Below are 25,387 nucleotides of genomic sequence, written 5' to 3' on the forward strand. Positions count from 1 at the left end.
ATTGCAGCCCATAGCCGTTCCCAACTGCTGTGAGTAGACATCCGTCATGATTGTCTCATTTGGTGGCAACAATTCGAAATGGATGATACCATGCATATCCCACCAAACACACAACATCACTTTCTGTGGGTGAAGATCTTGTTTTGCCACTGTGTCCACCATACCACCTTTAGGTACCCACTGGTGTTTGTGTTTAACATTGTGACATAAGGTTCATTTTTCATCTTTTGTCACCATTCTGTTCAAAAATGGCTCTCTTCTGTGATGGGTCAATAGAGAACTGCAAACATTCACATGCTGCTGTTTCTGCTCAGTTGTCAACTCATGGGATATCCATTTTCCCAGTTTGGACACACAATCAAGATCCTGCAAATGCCAGTGAATGGTTGAAAGGATCAAATGGAGTGCTGTGGCTAATTCTTCAACCATTTTCAGTGGATTCTCCTCAACAGCTGCTCACAGAAGGTCATTATCCAGCTCAATAGGTCTTCCTTCTTGTGGCATATCAGTAAGGCTTGTGTTTCCTTCCCAAAATTTTTTAAACTATCTTTGACATTTGCAAACATCAAGGGTTCCATGCCCATATATGACATTAATGTTTTGTGCTGCTAAGGTTGCTGAATGTTGCTGATGGAATTTATAGATCATAACATGCTATATATGTTCTTCAAACATTGCCATGTTTAAACATGTTTCACTGACATACAAATTGCTGTGAACTGATCATGTTCTGTGCACGTGTACAGAACGAACTGTCCTATTAGGTGCTAGTATCATAACCTTGGTGTAGTTCATATGGCATTGATTACATGGATATTGAAAAAAACAACATTAATTGTGGGATGACCTGATAAGGGAAGATCTTGACCAAACTCAAATATCACCCAATAAATGATTCTCTGGACTTTAATGGTTATATATAATTAAATATAATTGAAAAAGTCTGATATATAATAAAATATATTTTTAAACATTGCAGTTAAATATGGTATTTATAGGAAAAAAAAATTTGAAATGAATCAAGTATATCGAATGAATCTATAATTTCATAATAAACAGTATTTGTCAGGATATTGTTATCCCAGAATAAACTGATAAGCAAAGTGAATAATGTCTGCTGAGGTAATCATTCACTATTTCAATATAGATAAATATATAAACCTGAACTTAGAGAACAAAGGGCAGTATGTTTGCTTTTTTCATTCTTGTTTTATCATTCAAGTAATGGACTCATTAGCAAATGGAGGTTATGACAGAGGGAAGGCTCATACTAACTGGATGAATGAAGGATCATAACACCTGGATGAATGGAGGCTGCTCTATCATGATATTGGTGGAGTGAGAGACCAAGAAAAGATGTTGATCTGACACATAAGAGAAAAGTCAGTCATCCAGGTTGGAAAGAATTTTACAGGTGATTATCTCACTTTTGACCTTTTTGAGACAGCAGTTCCAACAAGAAGCAAATGAATGGGATGTAGAAAGGAAGTCAGTCTCCCAAGCAGACAAACTTAGAATATAAATTGTCAATTTGAACTCTGCAATTATGACATCAGTCAACAGTGAAGACATTTGTAAAAAATATAGACTAAGAATTGTTTATGATTGTATTGATTACTAATATTTTTGAATGCACAAAATTTATATACTTGTGAATTTATAATTTAATAATGAAGTAATTATACTAATGCAATAACTAGTCTCCACTGAATACACTGGTTTTTATCAATTACCAAAGTTAAATGGTAAATGGTCTTAAGATAGTACAGAGATGAAATGGAATTACTAGATATTATCTAACACCGTTCAGTCTAGCGGTTTTGATTGATTCCATGTTAAGATTAAAAGTGGAAACATTAGTGGCAGGAAAGGCATTAATTTTTAAAACAATGGCAAATATGGAAAAGAGCAGCAACCCCAACAAAGTGAGACTATTAATACTGGTGCGGAAGAATGATATAATAATACTACTGAAGTTGTAATTTAAAAGTAAGATTAATTTGTTTCAGGAATAAAGTATCCAAGAAGATCCTTTTAATTTGTAAAAATTAAACTATTTAAACTCATACTCTTGTTTTGAACTGGTTCCATATTTGTCATACAGAACCAATTCGAATGAAGTGCATCAAAATCTCTTTTCTGTGTGATTTGGTTATAAATGACCTTTTTCCTGCTTTCTGCTTGCTTTAATCATACATTGAATGTAAGAAAATTTTAATTTTGCTACTTTAGCATTACTCAGCATTGAATTTGAACTTCACAAATGTCAGTTTGTAATCAAGAAGTTTTATTCTACTGTGTGTTTTTAGTTTTACAAAAATAAATCTAATCTATGCATTTAGCACTTTTTTCAATAATGTATTGGTTAAATTTATTCAAAAATGAAATATTTTTAAAATTTAATTTTCTTTGTACTTGAAGTGAAAATTATTGAAAGTAATTCTGTATGATAAATAACAATATAAATTATGTTAATATTTTTAATGTTTAAAAATTTAAAACAAAGGTCTTTTTAAAATTGTTATAAGAATAGGAGCACTAAAAAATAAAGACCATCACTATTTGTAGACTACTGCCAATTTTTAATTATCGTTACATTATATATAAAAAGACTAAGGAGTCTTCTCATTATCTCTCTGCACAAACAGGGACATTATAAATCCATTATACATTTTTATATAGTCTCCGTTACATTCATTATGCATGTGATAATTGTTGTTCTGATGGCAATTTCTTTTTAAATTGCATTTTCCATAGGTATAAAATATTTTTAGAAGTGTAATAAATGCCATACTTTAAGACTGTCATAAAAACATAAGCATAAAAAATCTAAATGGCATTGACCTTTAAGAAACAGCAGAGAAGACTACAAATAAATATTCTAGAGTTTTTTCTTCCTTCTGATGAAATTTATGATTTTCATTGTAAACTTTTTATTTCTATCATAGTTACAATATCAAAGACAAAACTTCTTTAATGAAAAAATATTTTAAAATATATTTATCTTTTATTATTTTATATAGATTTGTATATAAGTACAAGATTTAAACTCAAATTATAAATAATTTAAAATACAACACAATACAAAAATAATTCCCATTTTTACATACTTGTACTGTACATTTGGTGGTTTTTTTTACAGAAGCTGTTAAATTGACAGTTACCTAGTATATGTTTCTACGGTTACAGTATTCAAATAAAGTATATTTTCAGATAATTTATACTGTCATGCTGATTGTTTTTAGAATAATTGTTTTCAAAATTAATTACACAATTTCAAAATGTTCAGTGTATGGTAATATATTCTAAATTGATTTGATTATTAATTAACAAATACTACATCATTATTAATAAATTTAGTTTATCTTTCAATTGATTCATATCTCACTTTTATTTAATATCAAGAATAATTTTTGAATAATTATCTAAATATGAATGTATATGAATTTTATTATTTACATTTTATTATATGTATAGACATTTTATGGCTATGTAAAGAAATTATAAATAGAAGTACCATAACTTGAACCTGATTGAATTGTATACTGAATGTATGATACAGTAACCACTTGTTATATCATGGATGTTGGAAGACAAACCAAATGAACAGTATACTAGAGGGTACAATATAACAATGTGTCTATCCACCTCTTTTGTCTATTTTCAATCTCCATGCTGACTTGGATTTGTGGGTTGCATTTTATACTAAGTAATTTTAAGGTCTGTGATTGGAATAAGGTGATATTTCTTTGCCAGTAGAAATTCAATGGCAACTGATTTTGTAAAAAGTATTGGCTAAAGCACTTTTATATTTGAAAGACAAAAAAGTGATATTTTCAAATGAGTAATATAACAAGGAGCTATATTACATTTTCATTTAGATTTTTTCTTTATGTACAAACATTTCACAAATAAATATTAGTTATATAATATAGATTGTTTGAATTTATTATGAAATATTGATTAAAAAATGTTTACAATTAGAAAAGCAGTTGCTAATAAAAACTAAGACAAATTCGTTAGAATCAGTCATTTTTATATAAGAGGTAAGTGTTCCTGAAGTGTACATTTGTCTATTCCTTATTTGGAAAATGTATTTTAAAGAAAATTTGTAAAGGAAATATTTTCTGTCATCTTAAAACTATTTTTTATCACTGATTGACAGACTAATAGCCTAAAAAGGAAGATCTGAGCCTTATAGATTGGAATTTCTGTACATTACACACCTGAGAACCCTTGTTAACTCTAAGTCCTGTATGTAGAAAACAGACTAACGTTTTCAATCCTTGTCTTTCTTCAAATCTTCTTCAGGTCCAAATTTTCTTATAAAACTATGAATCCAAAACAAATTTAATTATGAGTTTTTGAGACTGAAAGAATAATAATGAGTGATTTTGATAACTTGTTTTACTTTTCATTAATTTAAAAAAGTTATTTTTTGAATATTTATCAGTCAGAAAAGTAGATTAATATTTAAAGAAAATTTTTGCTTCAATGTAATCATTTCTATAAACTTTTTTTAAGGAATCAGTTTAGTACAGCTCTCCCTTGATAGTCCGACGTTTTTTAATCCGACATGCTCAGTAGTCTGATGCACCTCCCGTCAAGGTACCCATCTCTGTTATGTGTCTGCTTGCACAGAAGCATGTCGCGACATGAATCTTCCCATCCAATTCTTACACGATGACACACATTTCGTGTGTTTTATGTGAGCAGTTCTGTTCGAACAGTTGGAGTAGGGAATATTGTATGCTACTGCTAGCAAAACAATGCAAAATATGTAATTATTTTTGGTAATTCGGACACTTTTGGTAATCCAACACCCCTTTGGTCCCAAACCTGTCGGACTATTAAGGGAGAGCTGTACAAGCCATTTAAACTTGAAACAATACAATAATAATTTCTAGAATTTATTCTACAGATACAAATTGAATAGCAGATTTTATATTTACAATAAACATATAATAATATGTGATATAAAATCACAATTATGAGATAAAAACAGAGGTTTGTTTTGAGTAAAATAGTAATACAGTAGAACCCTGAATATCTAAGCCCTAGCATCTATTGCAAAATGGTTTGTTTTTGTTACCTTTTATCATTTAACTTCAATCTGAAACAAGCCCATACATATTAATATGTAACTACAATAATTATTTTTAAAACTATTTTATGTATTAGATATGCGATAAACGATATACAAGTTATTTTTCTTATGTATAATTAAATTAAGGTATAAAAAGATGGCTTAAAAATGATGCCATATAAATATTATATACTTGTAATTTTTAATCCAAAATGGTTGTTGTCATTTGTTTTATCCAAGGTAGCGTCAGTCTACATTACCTTGGAAAATTGGGTTCTACTGTAATAGTAATAAAGTGGTTGTGATTTATATTATTTTTAGGAAGATGTCAAACTTGATCTTGTTGAATACAATATGAAATTAATATAGTTGCATTATGTAAAAACATTTAATAATTATATGCTGTCTTTTAATGCCAAGCACATAATCAACAAAATGCTTATTTCATAATTATTTTTATCAGTTATTATTTAGTATCAGTTTAGCTATGACATTTCAAGTCCACATAAAGAAAAAATATTCTACACAGGAAAAATTAACTGAATTGGTCATTTGACTCTTGCGTAATTTTATTATTGTTATTATTATTATTATTATTTACTTGTTCACACTCAACTCAATAGAATAAAATCGTATATTAGTTTCCAGTATGAAAACATTTTGTAATATGAAGTTTTGGAGATGAAAAGTTTTCATTATTAATGATTCAATAAGATAAAGATTCAATAATTTAAAAAAGTGAAAATCTAATCTTACACAATTTAGGTACAATCACATGCATTTCAAAATTTAAAGTTGGTTATTTTAATGAGATTTAATTAAATTAAATAATTTTTAGGTAGCTAGCATATGATGATTAATCAAATTTTTATTGATTTAATATTGAGAAAAACAGATTTAACAAAATTTAATAATTTAATAATACAGTAGAACCTCGAAAACTCGGCCTAATGTGGACCGAAGGGTGGCCGAGTTTGTGAAAATGCCGGGTTATCGGGAATGGGGTTAAAAAAATAAGTACGAGTGTTTCCTCAGAAAATACTGTACTGTACTTGTATGTATTGTTTACTTGAGAATATAACAGAGAATAAACTGCCCAAATACCCTTAAACAAAGGAAAAGTACGTCCTTTATGAAGGCATAGAGCCTTTACTACATGAAAATGAAAATTAATNTTTGTTTAAGGGTATTTGGGCAGTTTATTCTCTGTTATATTCTCAAGTAAACAATACATACAAGTACAGTACAGTATTTTCTGAGGAAACACTCGTACTTATTTTTTTAACCCCATTCCCGATAACCCGGCATTTTCACAAACTCGGCCACCCTTCGGTCTACATTAGGCCGAGTTTTTGAGGTTCTACTGTAATAATAATAATAATAATAATAATTTATTATAGAGATTAAATTGAGATAGAGCATCTTATTTTAAAAAGTAATAATAAATTATTATTATTACTTTTTAAAATAAGATCCTCTATCTCAGTTTAGTATTTAAAGTTTAAAAATTTGTTATTGCAACCTATTATCACTTATGAAATTATAATTAAATGTTTAATGATTCTCAGGTTTTCTTATTAATTGTATCATCTTTAAGAAAAACTAAAACAATTTTATTACATATTTTTATTGTTTTCTTATTTATCAAATTAGTTAATGAGGCAAATTATAATATGCCATGAGGCAATATAACTTACAGTGAAATTTTGATACAGTGACTTTTCAATAGAGTGAAATTTTAATGTAGTTACAATTTTGCTGCTTCTTTCTATTCTTTATATATTGAATGATTTACTTAGTGCTTTAAATATTGTTTACACAATTTTGCATATTTCTAACTGTATGTACTGATGAACATCACAGCTTTTTTAATATTAATGTAATACTTACTTTTTCATTGTCAATATTTTTAATAATTTACTATTAGGAGTGATCGTAGCCAACATTCCTGCAAACAGATTTTTGGCTTGGTGCACAAGCAGGTGACATAATGATAAAATTCATTACTGATGGTTTAAAAAATTTAATCCAAAAGTTTTACATAATTATCATCACTGCATAATAGTATAGAACAGTATAATTTACTAATAATAAAACTTGAATATGAATAAGATAATTTAGAAAAGCAAAGTTTTTTCCTCTGATTTTTTTAATGAATTTCATGTTAATATTTGAGCATCAGTACATAAGAATATTGCAAGTGCAAGCTTTGAACATTCTTGAAAAATAGAAATGTACTTCTTATTGCCATTATGCTATTTCTATATCCACTATATAACAGTATAACATACAAAAATCTGTTGAATAGATTATTATTTATCATACCTATCTTTCTTTGTTGTAGCACAACTAAAATTATAATTGTTTTCCTAGATTTTAAGTCATAGGTAAACTTTGCCATTGTAGATAAACTAGATATTAAGCTATCAATTTTATATATTTGTATCATTACTCACAGATTATTTTTGTATGTTGTTTAATTAATAAACAAACTTGGAATTTTATGAAAACTTAAGTTTGCAATTAATAAAAGTTTTGATTTTTTTTTTTAACTTTTAATATCGTTTTCAAAATTCCAAGAACATCTCGAGTAAATTCCAATATATAGACTTCCAAATTGGAAAAATAGCTGGAATAGATTTATGCTTTACATCTCGATTTTCCAGATTTCTTATCATTTTTTAAAGTTATTTCTATATAAGAAAATATCCAAGAATGATGCTGTTTCTTGGTTTAATTTAAATTCGATCAAAATCATTAAACTTTATAGCAAATTGAAGAATGGTCAGTCGTTAAGCTAGTCGATTTTTCGAAAAAATCTGGATGAGATTGGAGTTCCTAATGGAGTTAAATATGATAAATGGAAATTTTTAGACTAGTTTTCAAGAAAATATACTATAAACTAGTTTTTAAAGTTAAAATCGACCATTTTTTTTAAGATTCCATTTGTCTGGTAAAGTAAATAAGACACAGCTTATAACCATTTGTAATATTTGCCATGTTATTAATTTGTAAGTTTTGTATTATAGGACACGTTAAGCCAATAATTACAGTTAATACGCTTTCTAGTCACACGGGAAAATGAATTTTACGATTAAATAATGTTAAATTTTTAAGAATTTAATGAGATTACGTTTAAATGAGTGACACAGAAGAATCGATTGGTTGTAAGAACGTCACGTATTAAAGGAAATTGTGTTTGCACCACTTTAAATAAAGAAAAATAAACTCTATTTTTTTTCTGTTTTCGTACGTAAAAAGATTCTGCTTACACGCAACTCGTAGATTTTTCTTAATTATCACACAGTTTAACGTACGGAAAAAAAAAGTTTTGTTTCTTTATTACACGTGTCTTAAACAGAAGAATAATAGTAAATTAATAAAATAACGTAAAAACCCATCTGTAGATCTTTTTTTAAACTAGAAATTGGTACGTCTGGTTGTCTGGCGATGCGAAGAAGTAAGAAAATTTTCGTGATATCGATTTTTATCCTCCTTCGCTTCTTTTCACATTTCTTTGTTTATTTGCAACAGTTTAAAAGCAGACACGAGATTTTCAAGTGCATTTCTATAATAACATTATTAAGACAACAGGAAACTCCGTACTTAGAACGGAAAGGGTATGGAGGGAGAGAGAGAGAGAGAAACGTTTAATCCTGTTATGTCATATTCACTTCCCTTTCCTGTCGATTCCATTCGTTGGCTTACTAAAGGCCAAACAGTTGTGTGTGTGTGTGTGTTTACATAAATATGCCGTTATTTTTTTAATTTGAATTTTTATTTATTTATTTATTTACGTTTTGCCCACTTTCTCATAAGCATAATTTTATTTATTTTATATATTTTTTTATTCGTCACGTTGCGTGTGAAATATTTATAATGGAAGCGTAAAGAATCGCGGATTTCCTAGATGTAGAAATCTCTTTCTAGTTTTTTTTTTCGCGTGAATAAAATAATGGAAAGTTTATGCGAGATGACGCTCTGAAAGTAATAACTGACAATTTATTTCTGCAGCCATTTTTTGGAGGATATTTTTAGTGTAACCCTGACACGTGGCGTGCCTCTATCATTAGTAAAATAATAAATTTTTTGAGAGAATTTGCCAGTTTTGTTACACCTAAACTGCAAAAGACGAGCGAAAACATACGGTTATTTTTTTTGTTTCTTTATAAATTATTTCTTATTGTATAGTTGTAGTAGTGTATTTATTATATAAAAGATATATTATTAAACCAGGATTCATGTTTTTACTAGGAGTATTGCCAATAAAAACTTTATTTTTTATTTTTTAAACTAGGAATAGGACTGGTAAAAGAAATTAATATAAAAGCTAGGTTTATTGCTTATCTAATAATTAAACTAATTTGGGAATTTTATGACTAAATTAGAATTAATGTTTCACTAAGATGAGGAGTTTGAAATAGGAAATATTGATTTAATTAGTAGCAGTATATGAGGAACAGAACTAGTAAAAATTATGCAGTAATCCTAGTTCTTAAATTAATTATGATTAAGATTTATATACAGTATTGTTATTAGCGGTTGTTATTGCAATATATTTTAATTATGAAAAAATTTAGTCCTTAGAATTGCTTAAAATAATCGATTATTTAATCAGTAAATCAATGTAAAATTAAATCTTACTTCATTAATTAATTAATTAAAAAGGAATATTATAGAAATGTTAACCAGAAAAATAATTGATGAATTAATATTTCGCTTGAGTATATATTTAAGTAATAATTAATTATTCTTTTGATTTATTTATTTTCTGTAACTTCTAAAAAAAAAATTTTTCTTCTTCTTAGTAATTCATCCTACACAGAGTGATGTTAATATTAATCTTATGAAGCCCACTAAATTATAAATTATACAGGTTATTTATTTTTATTGATATATAAATCATCGTTCCTATGACGTTCTGTTATGAGTCCTTCCATTAATTCTTTCGTTATCCGTTCATGAAATTTCCAGTCTATATTTAATAAAATTAATTAAACTATATTAAATATACAAAAACTAACCTTAAAATTACAAATTGGAAATTTTCAATTCGATCCAGAACATATTTGAATACGGTATAAACGCGTTTATAGATTCTATCCCCGTGAATATTGTTACGTTGGTAACAGTAACAATTATTGACATTTTGTGCAAATGTGGGATACGCACAGTACTTAAATATTTATTCTAAAATTAATGTTTTCTTCTAAAATTATCGGTTATTTATAGTATAAATGATCGTTATTTGTCTAAGCGTGTGTGTTCGTTAGGTTTATTTTTTTTTTTATCTAAACTGCTACTCTGTCAATAAATTAGTGATTTTATATAATTTTTTAGATTGTTGCTTCGTACTTTTACAGTAGACAATGAATTAAAATGTCCAAATTCTTCACTAATTTCGCAGGTTATGATGTACAGTGTATATACTGTACAGTAGTACGTGTGCATTTATTTTATGTTTTGTTTCATTCTAATCCCTGTACGTGTTACTTTATTTTAATATACTCTGAAAATCATTATTTAAAGTTTAATTTTCTTTCGAATTTTTATGTTTTTGGTTAGTTTTTTCTAATGAAATCAATTATTTTTACTCCATTTTATTTTATGGTTTTTAAAGAATTAAAGATTTAATACTTTTATTTTTAATACGATAAAATATCGTTTCTAAAATTAAGTGGAATTATAATTATCCAAATTTCTCCTTATTTTAGACGAAAGTAGATTAAAATTCTTCTTTTAAATAATGTTTCATTTTATTAGTTTTTTTGTATGCATTTATTATAGTATTTTATAATAGTCTTCGTGATCTTTATAATAATTTAAAATGACTATTCAGTTATTAAAATCACGAAAGGTTTTGCATCATCAGCAAAAATTTTTACAAGTTCACGGACATGTTCGCGGTAAAAATATCTCTCTAGTTTATGTCCGGATTTTTTTATTTTTTTACTTTTTTTTTGACGTTCGCGTTTCATTCTCGGAAACAAAAATCAGTATTGCATTCACGTATACTTATTGTTTTCGTATTTTTCTTCCTTTCGGAAAAGCTCGAAAAGACTGAAAATTTGCAGAATAAATTAGATTTAACCCGTAGTTTCTTTTAAGATTAACGATTCTGTTTTTCGTGTTACGAGTTGTAGTAAGAAAAGCATTGTTCTAGAACACGTCACAGTTTTGTTATGAAACTAAAAAATGAAAAAAAAAACATTACAACACGTTGTGATTTTATGGAAGATCACGATTCTGCTTATACGAAATGGGTTAATATATCATTTAAAACGTGCAGTCTTCTGTGGGCCATTTGAAAAGCTCTATTGTAGTGGTATCTTTGGATCGAAGTTTTCAATTCGAAGCAGTAGATATTTAACTTTCTTCTATCGTGAATTTCAAATTGTTAATTGGCGATGGTTCATTGTTTGACCACCCCTTTTTTTACTTTCCCGGCAGTTATAAGTAACAGAGGGAAAGTATAGCGGTTCGGCAAAAAATGACCCCACCCCAAGATTTTTACATTTTTGGATTTAGGACACCTTGTGAAACATCGAGAGATGTTAAAAAAAAAATTCGGGGTAAATTTCTGTATGTATGGATGTGTGGGGGGGCACAATTTTGTTCACCCTTTTTGAAGCTTAATAACGCGTGTGTTTTTTGTCGAAAATTTCTGAAATTTTGCAGGGAGGTTTGTTTATTAGGGAGATTGACGCTGTTAAATTTCGGTGATTATAGGTCGAAGGGGTGGGGAGATAAAGGTGGTCGTGTGTATCTCCATTAGTGTCAGACTTAATGACGATTTTACTGGTTATTTGCATTTAGTTTTTTTTTTACCCTCAAAATTAAGCTTTATGCTATTTTATAATAGTTAAAAATATAAAAAGATTTTAATAAAATATTATAACAGATGGCGCCACCAAAGTTTTAAATGTTGCCGGGAAAGTTGAGCAACTCGTTGCTGGTTTATTTTTTTTTAACGAAATTCTATTCGTGAGCTACAGATATTGTATTAGAATCAAATTTTTAAACCAGCATTGTTTTTATTCCCAGTATATTTTCATAAAATCTAAATTTATCTTAAGTGAAACGTTCGTTGAATCCTTGTTATCCATCATCGGAACTAAATTATAGAGTGAAAAAAATCCGAAAAATACGTATATTTCGGCACGGTACTGGAATTTGATAACAGTTTGACGGTAGCTTCGTGTTCCATAATTGACGTAGACAGGTCATTTTTATCAGATAAATAATTCACGTTTACGTGATGTTCAAAGGATCGTTTCCCGGAGTCAAGCTTTTTATTTAAAATTATATCCAGAAATACGTCACGTGATATTTATTATGATAATTTTCTATAATTATGAGACGATTTTATAACGTATTTTAATGGTAAACAACGTGAACTGTGTACAAGTGACATTGTAAGAAACTTTTCCTGCTTTTGATGTTTTACAAGACAAAGAATTTATTATTTCTGTAATAAAATGTTAAATAATTTGTGTGTTATATAGGGAGAAGTGCAACAAAGGCGGGTTCTATGTTTTTTCCTGTATGTTCTTCCATAATAACAACTGTATACCTACTTTTGCACCCTCATGTGTATATATATGGGTACATTTTGTTAGTGACTTTCTGGATACTAAAATGTTGGTCTAATGAATTTTGATTATCTACAACTTATAGAATAATATATGGAAGAGCTTCCATGTTATTAAGTGTCTTAGTTTGACATTACAACAATTAAAGCAGCATTAATGCTTAATTCTGAAATGATTGATCTCAAATATAGGAGAATGTAATTAGTGGAAACAGAAGCAAGGGGGGTTTATTCTCTGTTAAGTGCATTAGTAAACTAAATTGCAACAATTTGAAGGAAATTTAATTGAAAGTTTGTCAAACTATATAGTAACCTGTTGTATCTTTATCCATTTGATATTGTGCAAATGTTACAATTTATTTATTAGCGTTTTTCCGCCAAAATGAAATTTCTAGGAAAATAAAACATGTATCAACCTTTCGAAGTTACTTCCTCTCACAAGATACTTTTTTGATTACATTTATATGTGAGTATGTACATTTGCATAATAAATGGTATTGAATCCATTCTGAGTACTAAGATTTGATTGGAAAACTTTTCCTAAAGTTATTTTCAAAAAAGTTGTTATTTCAAAACAAAAATAGGGAATTTCATTCATTTCTCTTATGGAAAATATTTACCTAAAATAAAGTTAAAAATTAAGAATGATACTGTAGTTTTTAAATATATTTTCTTTCAGTGGTTACAGCACATTTTATTTATGTCTTCATCATTTGTCACTGTCTTTGAATGTTTCATATTGCTGTGACCTATATATCAAACAGATCAGTTATGCACCTATTTGTTTTTAAAATATTAACTATTGGATTAAGTTTAATTTATTGCTTTAGAAATCTAAAAGGGTTTCTTGTAATAATTCAACTTCATCATAGTGGAAAAGAATAGTTCTAAGGAAAGGATAATGTCAAAGTGTTAAAGATTAAGAAAGACTTTTATACATTTATTATTGTATCTACAACTTAAAAGTGAGTTTATTTTTAGTTTACTGTTATAATATAATTTAACAGATGTTTGTTTTCTGGAAATATCTATTGATTGATTAACTGTTTTCTTAATATTATTGTGCAGCCATTTATAATTTTAACCATTCATATTTAGTGAAAACAATTGACTTTGAGAAAAACACATTCAAATTCATTCTCATCAAATCACTTAAATTAAAAAATATGTTTTTGATATTCATGTTTTAAAACAATAATTTTTCATTATTAACAAATTTATTTGAAATGATTATAGTATTAAAAACAATTTAAAGGAATTATATTAAAGCTTTAATGACTTTAATTGTTCCTTGACTTGATCCTGCTTAACAGCATCAAGCAGGATCAAGTTGCAGGATCAGTTGCTATAACTATTTTTATAATTTTGAACATAAACTTAACAAATTGAGAGCCAAATGATTATGGGTTGTGACTTAGTCACTTTGTTCGTATAGTAAGACACTATCCATAAACATATTCATTTGCATTGTTGGCTTTAGCACATCATGCTTACTGGTGGATGTGACTTGTATATATTTCACTTATTAGTGATAAAGTTTTGGCCTTATAGGCATATATGGGATACTGGTGTTTGGTTGTGCATTAGACCATAAAAAGAACATATATCTTCAAACACAAAATACATGGTCTTCCAAAAAAAGAATGCTTTTATTTTGAATTATTATAATTATATTAATTATTACCTGAGAAGTATGCAATGTACTGTACCATACATTAATTGATAGAGTAAATGTCTGGGCTTCATCTATCATCTGTATATATATATATGTATTTTTTTGTCTACTGCCTCTAGGAAGCACTGTAATCAAAAATGGTGACTTTGTAGTAGAGAAAGTGTTTTGCGTTCTGTAGTTTGCAAAGTCAGAGTCATCATTGTGCAACATGATTTTCAATGACTTTTTTGAGGTTCATTGAAAATTTCAAAATGTAAGGCAAACAATCTTGTTGCAATGTATGAACTATAAGTAAATTGATGAGTGATAATGATGATTTTAAGTGATAAATATTTTCTTGAAAATGAAATGTGAAGTCTGATCTTTCTTTATTTCCTCTTAATACAATATTATATATATAATTACTGTTATATAATTATATAGTTACTGAAAAGAAATGGACTTACAAGAGTCGTGCATATAAATTATACTTCAGATTACTAGAAGTAATATGTGATTAATTTACTTAATGTAAGTAATTAAATCAATTTGCTGATATATTATGAACCCAATGCATACATGCTAATATATAAGGCATAGTATTATATTTTGAATTAAAAAGTCAGATGGTATATTTCACAATATAAAAACAGAAGAAACTAGAAACATCTGACTTCCGTCATGTCCAGTCATTGGAAACAGTCTTCACTGTATGGATTTATCATGAATTTGCTGTTTAATTTGCTTTTATGAGCATTATCATAGCTCTATAAAGACAGAAATATTTTAACAAAATCAGTGAGTTTCATTTTGTATTCCTGATATACTTGGTATATATGACATGGATTTTTGATTTGCATCATATATGATTTCTTTTATCTTAGAAAATTNTTTTTAATCTCAAAAACAGTTAGATGGATGAAAATTGAGGCTAGGTGTGAAAGACATAGGATCTGGAGATTTGGTTAATATGTACAAATATCCAGTCTGGACCAGAAGTTGTGTTTTCAATTCAAAAGTTTCTCAAGAATGGATTTAGATGAAAATCGAGACCAGATACAGAAAGCATATTTTTTAAATTGAAATATAATTAAAAATTGCAGCCTGACATTGTGATATCACAATAAGTAATTGTTCATTTAGTTTATATGATACTGTTTTGTGTACAGAACAATGTAATATGCAACAGCATGGGCTAATTAATGTAAACAAGTTTGGCTGGAAATAAATGAGAGGACTGAGGTGTTTTTTAGATGGACTAGAAAATTATTTTTCTGTGTTTTCAAGCATGAAATAAACTCACAAAAACATTTAATTTGTTGAAGGTGATAACAGCTCCAAGCTATTTGTCATATGCAGATTGCATGTCATTACATCATGCATAGCTGTGATTGTCATGTTACCTCTTGTGGCAGTCATGAGAGACTTTCGTGATGTCATTTTTGATTATGTCAGGTCATCAAAAACAATGTCAGAAGCAGAAAATTGCCACTACTACATGTGCTCATGGGTTAAAAGTAGGGTTTTATCTATATGTTAGTTTTATAATGTACAGGGTGTCCACAAAATCTGGGTACATAAGGATTAACACATACTTTTAAAAACAAAATAATTTTATTTGATTCTAATATTAATAAATAACATTTTCAATATGAAAATATTATTTATTGCGCCTTGCAAAATTCAGGTGAACTCGATTAAATAGGTCTGTATTGCCATCGATTTCAGCACACTGACTGGTAATGGTGTCCACAAATTATGGCACATCAAATTATGTATTGAAAATGATGGAAATCATATTGAAAATGTTATTTATTAATATCCCTGTATAATCAATATACTTTATTTTTGTTTTTATCACAGTTTTTGGAAATGATATAAGTGGGAACAGTTTTCATGGATGCAACATTAAAAATATGTATTATGAGTTCAAAGTCATGCGAATTGTTTATTAAATTTATAGTTAAAATATATGATTGTTTATAATATTATTTATGTACTGTTCATGCAATGAATAAAGTATGACTTTAAATAAATAAGTTAATACTTAAAAGATGTACCTCTTATTTAAAAAAATAATTTAACAAAACTCAGTATATGTGTTACAATGTTGGAACCAATTTTCTTTGCTTATACAGACAATAGGTACATTTTTATATGCTTTTGCTTTAGAATTGACAGATCTAAACTACTAATTTATATATCAATGAATCTATTAATTTAAACACATTATTTTATTTTTCTATTTCCAGGATCTGTTTGCAATGTATTCACTTAGATATTTATATTTAAATCATAAAAAAAATTGGAATGATAAAATATATTAATGTACCAAATAGAAGAACAAATTGGTGATCTGTTTATCTTTACAATGTCATATTACAACTGAATACGTAGGTAATGACTAGTCTTTGCTGAGCAGGCCATATGATGATGTGACAAGAATTGGCATGAGTGGATAACACCACTGGACAGTTTTAGTTGTCATTAGTTCATGCCTCACCAATGGGCTGGCCACTTGTGTTTTTTGAATTTTTTTCATATGTTTAACACCTAAATATAGGCCAGTTTTCCATAGAAGTGTTCCTGGAATGCACTTCCCTCCCTGGCATATCTCCCATGTGTTGTGTTATCTTGCTTTGTCTTATTCTCCCAGTCCAGATCATTAAAGTTAAGCATTGAGAGACCATGAGAATATTTAAGTTAAAGACAATATGGATTATGCCATTCTGATTACTCTGTCTATAGTTTGATGATTTTATTTTAAGCCTGGATTAAAAAGACACAGAAACTGGTGAATGGAAAAAGGCATCTTGCTATGAAATGAATTTGAAACAAAAAGCACCAGAAATCTTGAAGAAAGTGAGAATATGTGATGCTAAATAATGTCAAGGATAAGGATAAAAAAGATATTGAACAACAATAAATGAATTAAAAAATAAAATAAATAATAGCAGTCCTATCATTTAATTTTTCAAAAAATTTTGATTTTAGTTTTAATAATTTATTTTACATATATTGATAAAGAAAAACTACAAGCAGTACTCTTGCATTTGGTAAAAGATTTGAAAATAGACAAGTCAGCCCAAATTATCAGTTAAACATTTATTATTTTACATTTTACTTATTCATTTATATCCATATACTATAAATATATTAATAAATGAGTATATAATTAAAAAATTCAATTTTCTAATCTATATTTACAGTAAAACCTCTAATCTCATATCCATTTTTTAACAATGATCACTCACATCTTTCATACTTCTTCCAGTAATACTTTATAAATTGAAATATAAAGCTATTGTCCAGTTTGGTAATATGTACACTACATGAACATTTTCAGGCTTCTCCAGATAATTTGGTTCCAAAAAGCAGAAAACCTATACTACATTTTCAGTTGTTTAAAAATTAAGGTTTTCTTTGGAAATTTGATAATGAGTAGGAACTTTCCAGCTTTAAGTAAAATTTCCTTAAGCTATTAATGATTTGAATAATTAAAATTTATAAATTAATGAAATGATGTTCTTTGTTTTGCAGATGTTTCATACAATTTTGTCGTAGAACAGCAACCAATCGGAAGACTGCTCTTCAGACAATTTTGTGAAACCAGATCTAATTATAATAAATGTAATAATTTCTTAGATGCAGTGGTAAGATTTTATTAATTTCTATAATTAGAGTTTGTCATATCTTTAAAAATTGAATAATGAAGAAATAATTTTATAATTATAGGTTCATTATGAAGTTCAGTTGGATGAAGATAGGCCTGCTGTTGCTCAGGAAGTCTATAATAAATACCTCATACCGGAGGTGAGTTTTTGGTTTTAAAGTTTTAATCATTTTTAGATTGAAACAGTTCTTAATCTTCGTAAGGACAGTGTGATTAACAACATAAAAGCTTTATTTTTTCAACCACCTTTTCCATTATTATAATACCATTCCAGGTTTTAAAGTGTGTATGTGTGTATATGCATTATGAATTACTATATAATCATTTTCCATTGTAAAAATAAGCAATTATGTAGCCCATGTTAACATATCTCTATCATATCAGTGAATGAGAACCACGTTGTTCTATCTCCACTTTTGTAAGTTTTGAGTAAAGACATGCTGTATAACAAATTTTTTAAGCGGAACAACAATGTAGTATTAAAATCTCAAAATGTGCAGAAGTGGAGATGAAACAAGTGGTTCTCAGTCAGTCATGTACTGTACATTAATATTAATTAGGATAACATAACATTGAGATATAAATAATATATGTTGTATCTGTGTGTTTAGTTTAGAAGATAAGAATGATATACAGCAAAGAATTATGATATAAAATAGGAAAAGAACTGCCTTTTGATATTACTTTAATAAATAAATAATACAATATGACAACAAAGAGTAAGCATTTTTGATAAATAAATTTATGATCATCAGGCAAAAGACATTGTAATATGAATAGAATTAAGTACAAATATTTTAGAATATCAAAATTAAAGTTAAATTTTAAAATAATGTTAGATTTTTAGGAATGGAAGAACTTAAAATAATATCAACAACTTAGCAGTAAAAAACATTTTTCTGTAAATTTTAAAATATATTATTAAATCAATTTTAATTTATATATCTATAGTTTATTGTTTTGTATTATTGTTAATTTATTTTGATGTAAAAATATTCCGTAAACTTCTAAACTTTGGTAAATTAGACAATTTCGTGTTTATGCTGTAATTACTGTATTTCTTATATTATGGCAGAAGATTTATTTTCTTATGTAGCTATAGAACTTTTAGAATCATCATCTATCATATAGTAGAATTATGTTTGATTGTTTTGTCAAATATGTAAGAAGTATTTGAACCTGTAATGAATATATATTTTGAGCTGTATTATGCAGCTAAGGCATATAATATCCAGTTTTCTTTCATTCTTCTTTGTGAAAAACAGAATATATCCATATTATAAATTAGGCTTGCTTTCATTTTCTTATTTTTTCTGAAAATTATTACTTAATTTTGCATTCAGTACAAGAACCAAAAATTATTATTAGTATTTACAAATCCAAATAAACTTTATTGTACTAGGATTATTCCCATTACATCTGGGGTTTACAATCTATATAATCACTATAACGTTACACATTTTCCTTTCAATTTTAAAAATTAATTCATACATAACATGTTATAAATTAATTGAATTGGTTAACTATTTATTTGAATGTTAACAGAAACCACCTTTTCAATTATTATCAATTAGATTTTTAATATTCTTACAAATACCTTACTCTAAGACAATAATCTTTGAAAATAGTTATACAAATTATATATAGTTTTAACCTCTGTCCTGTTAAAAAAAAAAGTATGCATACACTTTTCATCTTTAATGTTTTCTAATTCTCGGAGGTTATATTTGTAACATTGTCTGTTTTTTCTAAGCTGCAGTTAAATAATTGCAATAAAAACAAATAAGGCCAACTGAGTACCCCCATTTTTTCACAAATACAAATTGAGTATGATTTCTATAATTGTTCTGTTCAACCCAATCATTAAACTTGGTTAATGAAACTGAAGTGAATAACTTACAAAAGCATGAGAGAAATGCTGTAGGTCTATAATTTTGTGGAAATTTACTCTCCCCTTTTTTTAAATAACATATAAAGAACAACCTTGTTCCAGTCTCTTGGAATCTTACTCATATATTGTATAAATCATTAAATTGTCCAACCAAGAAATTTACAATATCCATCAATAATTTTTAATTACAAAATTGGAAATTAAAGGATAATACCGCTCCAGGTTTTAAAGTATAAAACCTGGAGTGGTATTATCCTTTAATTTTCTTATATTATTGCTTAGATTATTTACAATAAATAATTGTTAATAAGTTTTGTCTATTGGATGATAATTATATTTAAAATTAGGAGTATTTTTAAGTGAATCTTTTTTGCTTTTACGTAATTTCTATAAATTCTTTTATTTTCTAGATATGCTTTGAACGATTGATCTGAGTTTGTCTTTCTAAATTGTTTCAAACTATTTTGTTTCTTCAGTTTATAATAATAACACTTATTGTCAAACTATTTTTGTTTAAATTTTGAGCCTTTAAACTTTTTTAAACATCTATAATGATATGATTCTAATAATGTTACTAATTTATAATAATTATTTATTGGATCTTTCTGTATCTCGTGATATTAGATCATATGAAATGTTTTCAAATTCTCTCAAAAAAACTGTTTGTTAACATTTCCCTCTATCTGATTTTAAGTCTAGTGTAGATTCCTGCCATTCATTTACCCCATTTAGACTTCGAATCAATTTTAACTGTACTGGAAATGGTCCAAATCATTAACTTCAGCACTTCCATTATTAAACAGCAATCAGTAAAAACTTCCAAACAGATAATATAATCTACTACTGACTTACCAATATGTGATGCAAAAGTATATTTCACTGGAATATCACCAGTAACCCTACCATTTAAAATAAACAGACCATTATCCTGAACAAATTCCAATAGAGCTTTCCAATCTTCATTTCCAGTATTATTGTGAGACAAGCTGAGGGTCCCTGGGACGATCCCTAATGACCACTTACCCAGCACAGTCTGCAAAGACCAGTCTCAGATTATCGGATGGCTTAGGAGGGCAAATCGAGTGGGGAGTGCGTCGGTAAGCCGGCAGGCGTCCTTTCAATGACAGGCAACAGGTTTAACAAAATAACAAAGCATTTATTGAATAACTAATCCTAATTACAATAGCTATAAATATGAGTTAACTATACAAAGGGGTAGCTCTTAGCAGCTAAGCCTATTCTCGGAGAGAGAGAGAGAGTTCACAATGCTCTGAAATAAAAATACCTCTATGAGGAAATGAATGGTATGCGTTGAATGGGTCGTAGAAATTGTAGTAGATGCAGGAACTGTAGTATGGCGATAAGTGTGGAAATTTGAAGTTGTGGTCTGTCATATGTTGATGTCTTCTCCTTTCAGTCATTGCATCTGGTGTATGGAGACAAGATGCACACATTAACAAGTATAACTTCCTTTGGATCGCGCTGAGCTTCCAGGAGCTCGAGCTTTTATATCATTGTTGTGGGAAATTAACACGTGATCGACTTTTGTTGACGATGACAGTGCATTCCTGCCACCTAAGTGTCAACTTTCCCACCTAATTGTGAAAACAAACGATGACCTCCGATATAATTCTCGTCACAATCGGTTTTTTTCATCGGGGTTGTTTACAAATTTTTTTTTCGACAACTACGTAAAAATCGCAGATCTCACATTATCTGTAGATAAACTTATATAGTTAACATTAGAATTAGAATTTTCCCTATATATATATATAGTTTGGCCTTGACTCTATATATTGTCTGAATTCTGACCAATTCAAGCATTAAAATCTCCACATATAAATCCATAAATTTGTAATAATTGCCCACTGTGTAACAGCTCTGGAGTTTTTGGTAATATGCTGCTTTATCTATTGAAGGGAAAAAATATACAATTATTATACCAATCTCTTCAAGTTAATACTAATACTAATATTAAAACTAATAGAAGATTCAGTCAAGCATCTGGAGAACTATTTCTCTGAGCATTCCCAAATAACACAATATGTTCTTGTTTTAAATATAACTTATCTTCTTCCTTCATCTTGACCATCCAAGTCTCTGAAAAACAATAATGGTTTTTTTACATATTCTTTAACAGCTCACCTATAAAGCTTTTCCTGTAGACCCTGAATATTCCAACATCCAATAGTCACTATAGTTTTATCATTCCACTTATTTGTCTTCATGGGGATATTATCTCTTAGATTACTAGTATTATTCTGTTTATCTACATTCTTTTACTTTTTAAGCTTTAACACTATATCCTTCATCTTTTCTATCTTGACAAATTATTCATTTATTCCCTTCTTTCATCTGTTTGTTATTAACTCTGGAGTATTTATTTCTTTTTTAAAAAATAACTTAATTCAACCACTTTATCCATACTCATATCATACATAAACATTTTATTGTCTTTTATATAGTAATTTTCTCTTAACAATATTTTATTTTCTTTTAATTTTTTCTATCTAATTATTGGTTAGAGTTTCAGTCTCCTCAGCCTTGATCTTTTACACAAGTCTGTAGTAAATATTGTCTTTCCCATTTTTTCATTATCTGAATATACTTTCTTTTTCCAAAACTCTTTTAAAATTAAATTTCTAGTATACTGAAAATCTACAGAAATTTTACCATTGGTTTTATTTTATTTTATTTATTAAGGCTCTCAATCAAACTATTAGATATACCTAATTTTATATCTAGAAATTGACTGAATTCCTTTGAGTATTCCATCAAATTAAACAGAAAATTTAAAATTATGATATTTTTGTTATATCTCGCTCTCATTAACTATTTTATCCATTTCAAATTCTAACATACCTCTTATTTGTTTATAATTTTTAGAAATAACTTCCACTTCTTCTACTCTCTATTATTAGTACTTAACAGTTTTGTTTCACAGTTGCTGTTTTCTTCATTTAAATTTAGAAGCATTTTTTTCCCCTCTAATTTGAAAATTTGTCTTTGTTAATTTCTCATGCTATATTCTTTTTTTTTTTTTTTTTTTATTAAAGCTTTTGTTGTTCTTTTATTGATGAGGAGTTTCCCATTTGAATAAAATTTTATTTTATACATAATAAAAATATTATGTATTTTTATTTATTTGTGCTAGACACTGCTTATTAGATTTAATATTTCCTGATAATTTTATTACTTAATAGTAAATTTTTTAAAAGTATTTCTGATTACTTTCTTTTTCCCCCAGTCTAATGAATTTGTCGATGTCGTCAATGAGGATTTACGAGAGAAATGTAAATCCAAGTTGGAAATAGCCGAAAAAGAACTTTTTGTGGAATGTGCCAAGTAAGTTATGGTTATAAACTTAAAACAATAATACAGTGGAACCTCGCTTAATGAGCATAATTCGTTCCAGAATCTTGCTCATAATGTGAAACACTTGTTAAGCAAAATAATTTTTCCCATATAAATTAATGTAAAATACGATATTGCATTCCATACTGAAAAAAATACTCAAATATTTTATGTATAACATTTATTCAAAGAAAATTATACAATATATATTGTTAAGGAGCATGAATCATCATCATCATCATCATCATCATTTCTTCTAGCACAGAATGAACTAACCTGAAATGCAAATTCGATTTGCAGAAAACAACAAAAAAAAAAAAAATCACAGATAATATGTCTGATAAACACACCAAATGATATGCTAAATTCTTGGGCTATGTGAAGGCTATAGTTAAATATTAGAAATTAATGCCATCTCGTATTAAATTTAATGATACCAATTCCAGAAATATCTATCTAAATTAAAAATTATTTATAATTATTAAATTTAATACGAGATGGCAGCATCACAAATTATTCAATTATTATTCAATTTGTAATATTTAATTATAGCCTTCACATAGCCCAAGAATTTGGCATATCGTTCGGCATGTTTATTATATAACGGGCTATGGTTGTTGATGTTTATATGTAATATGTGTGAACACAAGTTTGGAAAAATGTGTGATCACAAGCAACATTAAGATGCTAGCAGACTGATAGAGCATGCACACAATTCGGGACTTCCTCTCCTCGTTGCTCGTTAAGCAAGTCATTTTCTACAAATTTGTTTTGCTCATTAAGCAAAGTTCCACTGTATTCATTTTGTGTGTTTTGAAATACTTAAAATTTAATTGCAGGCACTTTTCTGATGTAAGTGAAACCAGTACATATAGTTCTCACTTAATGTCTTTATAAATGTACCTCCATCTTTCTTCAATCATTTACAATTGTGGTTGTTGAATTTTCTTTATAAACAGTAAAATTGATTCTGTAAGGTAGAAAATAAATCATGGAGGTTGCAAACATAATTCAAAAAGAATACTAATAACCAAATTATATATTTTTTTTATATTATTTAGCCTATAGTAAAATTGGGTTTGTTATATGTTGCAATTTCCAACATTAACTGAGGACTTTTTGTACTTGTACTGACAACACTGACAAGTTTATAATTTTGAGTTTACATATAATATTATAAATATAAATAATTTCTTGAAAGAAATCATTAACACTTTCAATTATATATACATCCATTCTTAAATATTAAGTTCAGACACATTTAACTAAAACATGTTAAATTCTTGTAATAATTACGAGAATTTAACAAATTTCAACCATGCAAATTTTATTGGATACAATCAGAATAGATAAGTGAAAATCAGATGTAACTTCAGAATGTAGATACACTTTTTAGATATCAAATGAATCTTAGGTTGCAATTCCCAAATATAAGTGTCAGAAGTGCCACTGGTCATTTACCATTTTGTCAAATTCTCAATTCATCAAACAGCTGCTGGGAGATATTGAGGCATACTATCAGCTAGTTTTGTCAGTCTGTATGACAGACATTTCTGTCATTCTCCTAACAGCTCCTTGATACATGGATGCATTCTTAATTGGATTGAGGTAAGAACTATGAGCTAACCACTATAGTGTCCTAATTTTGTTTTTCTGTAAGTATTCTAAAGAAGGAATTAAAGTTGATAAATTATTCTAATTTTATAGAATTGAGAATGTTTAAAAACATTTACGGAAATTATTCTCAAACTAAAATTTTATTTCATAAAATAAAAGATGAACTTGATTCTTAATTTATTTTATGAGTTGTAGGCTTTACTTTAATGATATTCATGAATTTGGATTTATAATTTTTCATGTTTATCTTTTATATAATTACTTATTATAAAATTTGGACTAAGAAACGGATGTTCTTTTATTTTTGTATTTAATTTAAATCAAGTATTACCATATATTAAATGTTGTTTTTATATTTAAATCAATTTAAAACTGAAAGTTGCAATATTTGCCAGATATAATTAGTTATTTTGGAACCAGTAAGATAGGGGTTTATAAATAAATAAACAAATTCACATGTGTTATAACAAAAGTGCAAAATAAATATATTGGGTTGTTCAAAAAACAATTTCGTTTTTTTT

The 25,387-nt window shown here is 27.7% G+C and overlaps 1 protein-coding gene across 1 annotated transcript; it reads left to right on the plus strand.

Moving 5' to 3' along the window:
• Positions 1-248: 248 nt before the first annotated feature.
• Positions 249-23,462, plus strand: LOC111612733 (G protein-coupled receptor kinase 5-like). Its single transcript, XM_023353975.1, has 4 exons — positions 249-465; positions 17,860-17,984; positions 18,067-18,144; positions 23,143-23,462. Exons 1-4 carry the CDS (start codon positions 249-251, stop codon positions 23,242-23,244), a joined length of 522 nt encoding a protein of 173 aa, XP_023209743.1. The 3' UTR covers positions 23,245-23,462.
• Positions 23,463-25,387: the final 1,925 nt, after the last annotated feature.

The sequence above is a fragment of the Centruroides sculpturatus genome, unplaced genomic scaffold (assembly GCF_000671375.1).
Source record: "Centruroides sculpturatus isolate CEXI.00-Female unplaced genomic scaffold, Cexi_2.0 scaffold1754, whole genome shotgun sequence".
NCBI classification, from domain to species: domain Eukaryota; kingdom Metazoa; phylum Arthropoda; class Arachnida; order Scorpiones; family Buthidae; genus Centruroides; species Centruroides sculpturatus.